Source organism: Merops nubicus, unplaced genomic scaffold (genome assembly GCF_000691845.1).
Source record: "Merops nubicus isolate BGI_N331 unplaced genomic scaffold, ASM69184v1 scaffold14563, whole genome shotgun sequence".
Classification (NCBI taxonomy): domain Eukaryota; kingdom Metazoa; phylum Chordata; class Aves; order Coraciiformes; family Meropidae; genus Merops; species Merops nubicus.
This window is the reverse complement of record NW_008598351.1, coordinates 13,654-19,351: the sequence shown is the minus strand read 5'-3', so window position 1 is coordinate 19,351 and position 5,698 is coordinate 13,654. Positions and strand designations below refer to the sequence as shown.

At 40.4% G+C, this 5,698-nt stretch overlaps 1 protein-coding gene across 1 annotated transcript in view; it reads left to right on the top strand.

The window, feature by feature from the left end:
- Positions 1-2,771: 2,771 nt before the first annotated feature.
- MSANTD1 (Myb/SANT-like DNA-binding domain containing 1) overlaps positions 2,772-5,698 on the top strand; it is a 10,587-nt gene continuing 7,660 nt past the window's right edge. The window contains 2 exon segments of the mRNA XM_008937023.1: positions 2,772-2,805; positions 3,225-3,489. Coding sequence (XP_008935271.1) covers positions 2,772-2,805; positions 3,225-3,489 — 299 coding nt within the window.

Here is a 5,698-nt window from a genome sequence, read left to right as displayed (position 1 = left end):
CAGATGCAGGACCTTGCACTTGGTCCTCCTTGGACTTGACCTCCAGCTTCAGAGGGGCAAGAAGTAGCTGAGTGCTAATGGAGCTTCTCCTTCCATCCTGGGTAGTGACAGCTGTCTCTGCAGTGGGGCTGCTCTTCTCCTAAAGGTTTGCCAGTCTTATCTTAGCTGTTTCTCCCATCTTAGGAGACAGGACAAGGGGTTAGCTACTCCTAGGAGCTGTGGAGATGTGCAGAACATCAGCCGAGAAAGGCGTAGCCTGGAGAGGTGGATGTTTTTCTCCCCTGGCTCTGGTGAGGACTGCAGGTATTATCTGGAGGTAAAAAAAAGCTTTCCTTGCTTTCAGCAAGGCAGAGGAGGCATGTGGAGTCTCCATAATTGATATCAACAACTTTCTCAGAGGAGGGGATAAAACCTGAGTTCTGGAAACTTTGATTCCCTTCTGGTGCTGAGGGGAGAGGAATAAGGGAGGTATTATTAGAAAGCATTTCTTTTATTTAACAGATGTTAAATAGCACCATACCACTATATCAATCTGTCAATTACACTAATAGGAAACAGCATATAGAAAAGTTAAGAGATGGGAATTGTTCAGGGAAACCAACCCCCCTGCTTCTGCAGGATCCCAGGTTTGGGGCTGGGGGCTGAGCAGAGCCCCCGCGGACGGCGTGGAGCACAAGGAGCTGCTGCACATGTGCCAGGCACATGTGGATGAAAAGGAGAAGAAATAGTTATGGACCACTGCAGAAAGAGCTTGTTGCAGATAGACAAGTTCTCTCACATCATGTCCTGGTTGTCGTGCTGAAACTGTATTAAAAGTATCTTTAAAGCAGAGATCATATGTATCTTTGGCCTTTTGTTTTAATGTGTTATATATATATCTCATGCTAGAAGTTTCAGAGGTGTTAAACAGTATTTTCAGAAACTAGGTGGATTACTAAAGTCTGGAGGGGAAAAACAAACCTCTAGTGGAAGATTAAAGGTTGAAAAGCAAGCTTGGCTTTGCAGTAGCGTGCACTGGTCCCAGGTCAGACCCAGTGCTGTAATGAGGCCGGGGGTGTTTTCCTCTTGGACACAGCCTTGCTTCCTTCAACTCGTCCTGGTGATCCCCAGCCACCGCCTACGACTGCAGCCAGCCACGTTTGGTAAGGTTTTATTAACATAGCTGCATGGAGCCCAAGGTTAAGTGATGGGAATTTCAAAACAAAACAAAACAATAAATTAATACAACGAATGTGTCACCAGCTGATCCTCTTCTGACCACCATCTGTCCCCTGATCATGTGATGTCTCCCAGCTGGCCACCCAAGAGACAAACCTTGCAAGATCATCATCACAACATATGCTGCTATTTACACATTTTTAAAGGTAATAGTTGCTAGGCTGTCATATTAGTAGTTTAAAGTAGTTATTTGGAAACTAGAGGATTTTTTTTCTTTTTTTCTATGAGGAAGCCAGTGACTCAGCAGCTCAGCAGGTATATTTCTGACAGAGACATGTTCAGAGTTGGATTAGTGGAAGTTCCTATGTACAGTATATGTGACTTTCCCCCCTTCCTCCCCCCCTTCCCTCCTGTTCCATTGTATGCTGTTGTGACTTTTGTAATAAACAACAGAATAAATAAAAAAGAAAGAAGGCAATGATTCTACAAAATTAACTAGTGTACCTTTTAGGAACATTACGTGCTCTTTTTGCCATCTCCAGGATGCAAACCAAGCTGTGCGTTTTTAAACTATTGTTAAGATCAAGGATGTGGTTATGAGAAGACTTACAATTTATAGGATACTTAAGCATTAAGGATTGAGGCACAGAACATTTCCTGGGGATTAAGGACTGACTGGGTGAGCCTCAGGCCATTAACCCCTGCCTGTCATTAATCTTCAGGAAATGCCCTGCAGTGAGGTCGTTATTGCTGTTATATGCTGAAACAGAAAATAATAATAAGAAAGGTCCGTGGTTTATTTATATTTTACATAACATAGTTATTCTGGGACTGTAGGAAATGAACATGCTTCTCTTTAGCTGGTCGTACTGCCTGAATTAATGCAGTTCAGCATCTCAGTGTTTTGTGAAAGATTATAGTCAGATTGCACGAGTGTAAGCGGGGGCAGAATTTGGCCCAGACCGCTTGTGTTGCACAACATTTAGCACGATGAATAAGCAGTGCTTCTCTGGAATAACTGCTGGCAGAATTCAGCCCCATACAGAAACCGGCTCAAAATGCTTGTTTTACAGCAAAGCAATTTATTCACAGTTCTAAGCATCTCGCAGCCTTTTTTTAACTCATTGAATAATCCTTTTAGGTTCCCCATAAAGCAGGTGAAATGCTTCTGCTGCAGTCCTAAGGCAGAACACAGGCTGCATAAATAGCATCTAAATTACTAGGAATACAAAATACACATACAGTAATACATACCTACAAAGGCAAATTCATACTGACAGGACTGCAGTGTGTGCTTATCAGCAGCAAAACATCTCAGGGAAAAAAAAGTGGCTTTGTATTGAGATTATATATACGTCTCTCTATATTTAAACACTTAAATACGATTTTGTGCATGTTCTCAAACCCAGATGCAGGGTCCTTTTTAATGAGCCTGCCTGCTTAAACATTTATTAGCTTAGAGATGTATAGTTTTTATAAAGCTGGCTGAAGCTTTTTGCAGAATATCTTTGCAAAAAAAAGCTTTTTTTTTTTTTTTTGTGTACATGGCCTCAGTCCTTGCAACCTCCTAGAGAGTCTGTCAAGGCACAACTTAAAAGCTCGTTCAGGCGACCATGACCCCCTGCTAGCAGATTGTCTGCCTAAAAGGTAAGGGAGAGCTGAAAAAGAAGTAGAAACTTAAAAGTAGCTTCTCAAAGGCTGCATAGATCTTTTTCTTGTTAAACCTAAAGTGTTTAAAAGCTTTAATATTGATGGCCTGTCAACTTTGTCCTGATTCTTTGGCTTTCAGTTAAAAGGTTTTTGTTGTTGTAGCTTATGCAGTTGCTCTGTTGCTATGGAAACGTGACATCAAAATGACGTTTCTCTGTTTAAAAGCTTTTAACTAAATTCCTGCCTGTCAGATGTAGGCCCCATTTTGTGCACTCAAGCTTCAAGCTGTTGCAAAAAGGTTTCATATGTTCTGTTGTCATTCAAATTCTTTATCCACATATGCATGTCTTGCACTACAAAAAACCTAAACTAAAAACTCAATCTATATTAAGTGTCCTCTTTTAAAACCCTTTTAGGTCAGTCAGCAATGGCTGCAGCAGAAATTCCCAGTTACATTGTCTCTTCTCAGACTGAGAAACACAGGAGGGCCAGAAACTGGACTGATGCAGAAATGAGAGGTTTAATGCTGGTTTGGGAAGAATTTTTTGATGAGCTGAAACAAACTAAAAGGAATGCCAAAGTTTATGAGAAAATGGCTAACAAACTCTTTGAAATGACTGGAGAAATTCGCCACGGAGAGGAAATAAAGATAAAAATTACAAATATGACATTCCAGTACAGGTAAGCTTCAGTTAATTCTTTTTATTTTAAGAGATTTTAGCAGGGACAACGCAGTGATTTTTGCCTTTCAGAAAGAAGACTCCTAGAGGAAATCTGTCGATAAAAGATTAAAGATTGTTCATATCGCTTTTAAAATTCTCTCTTGCCAGTGCTGTTACGTCATTGTTAATTTTTTCCCCCATTTCATGGCAAACTCCGGGACAACTTTTGTTTCTTTATAATTAGCTAGCATTGTTATGATGCAGAGGGTTGGAAATGTATTTAGTGGGAAAAGAGATTTATTTTTTTCTCTCTTTGCTGAGGGGACTGGTTGTGTTAGTCTGGCAGCAGTTCCGTGCAGTGAAACTCCTGCAGTTTGAAGTGGCCAGTGAGAATCGGTATTGCAAGGCAAAGTTTTTTTTTTTAAAAAAAAGCAAATCAGAATAATGTTTTGGGGGCTGAAGCTCCTCGATTTTGTTCTCGTGAGTTGAAGGGTTACACTTCACGGGGCCAAGAATAATTGAATGTCTTATTACGGAGTGACACACATTGCTATAATTATAAGCAGCAGCAGCAGCAGCAAAAGAACTATGATATCTGCAGAGAGAGAATCAATGTGCACCGTCAATACTGCTCCAGAGGAGTCGGGGGGAGGGCAGAGGTGTCTACAAGGGGACGATAAAGAACAGGCAGTGTCAGTCAGGAGGGGAAGTTTGCTTTAGAAAATGCGAGGCATTTGTGCATTTGTTGTTTGCAGGGGATAAAATAATTAGAACTTAGCAGAAATACTTGCTTTTTTTTTTCCCTTTTTTTTTTTTTTTTTTTTGAATTCTTATCTCTGTGAGGCAGTAACTGCCTCATACTGGAAATCCTGAGTGGTGATTGTGGCTATGTGCTTGTAATGCAAGAAAATCAAATATGTGGCTCTTTTATTTAATCTCTCCTCAAAGCTCGTATTAATAATAAAAAAGGTTATTACAGCAGGCAACCATGTTAAAACTGCTTGCTTTTCTGTAAGGCACCCTTACTGTAGTTAATGCAGAGACTACTCATCAAATAGAAAACTAGGGAAAATCCTGTAAATCCCTTAACTTTGAATGTCCTTCTTCTACATTTGTATGATCCATGAGCATAATCTTTTAACATCGTTTCCCATAATATTTAACTTGATGTTTTGTAGCAAATGCTAATGTCTCCAAAATGTTTTACTAACCCTGCTGTAATTCTTAACATTTTTTATTCAGCCAGAATGTAGATGAGAAAGCTGGAAGTAAGGCAGATTTTTGCCCAGCATCACACAGCAATTCATGCACTCGGATGCAGATTTAGAAGTCGAGAGTTGTTGGCTAACAGGCCTTTGCTTAGTCTGCTAAATCTGCAGTCCTCCCTGCTGAGAGATACATCTCGCGGCACTGAGATTTTACAGGTGTCTAGCAACAGGGCACGATATTTAAGTGCTGTAATTGCCAAGTGGAATAGGTTATTTGTGTCAGCCTTTGTTCCAAATTTTCAGCGTTGTCATCCATTGGACTACCTCAGTTTTTCTAATGAATGTTTTTACTTTAAAGTTGTGCTGGGGGAAGGGAAGAAATGAAATCACTCGAATACGTGCACTGTGTGTGTTGGAGGGGAGAAAACATAGCATTTAAAAAAAATTATTCTTATGTTTCTGTGAACTTCTAAGATAGCTTCTGTTGTATGCTGTCATGCTGCTTTTCTATTTTGCAGTGCATTGCAGCTCCCTGCCCATTGATTAAGATGCTAATTTAGGAGAGTTAGAAAACTGCCTTGCACTGTCACGGTGCTGTTTCATTTTGTACTCCTGAAGATGAAATGCATCTTCCTTATTGTTTGTTCTTATTCAAAACATGCTGTGTGCTTTGCTTTCAAGGCAAGCTGCTAGAGAGAACAGGGACAAACAGGAGCTATGACTTAGGATTTCTGTTTTTTTGGGTACTTTTTCTTGGTGTGATAGGAAACGTTGTGATGAAACTGTAAATGATGTGAGTTGTCACCTACTGCTGGCTTTGCTGTGGGGCAGCTCAGTTTTAAACCACATTTTGGTGCCTGTGAAGATGCTTTACCTCACTGTGCTGGTCATCAGCGCTGCACTGTGGCATAAACTGGAAAAGAAGATCCTGAGATTGGGAAAATGCTCTATTTTGCAATAATATTTTGTACTGATTATTTTGGATTAGTGGGCAGGGCAGGGGAGAAGAATGTAGTGCGA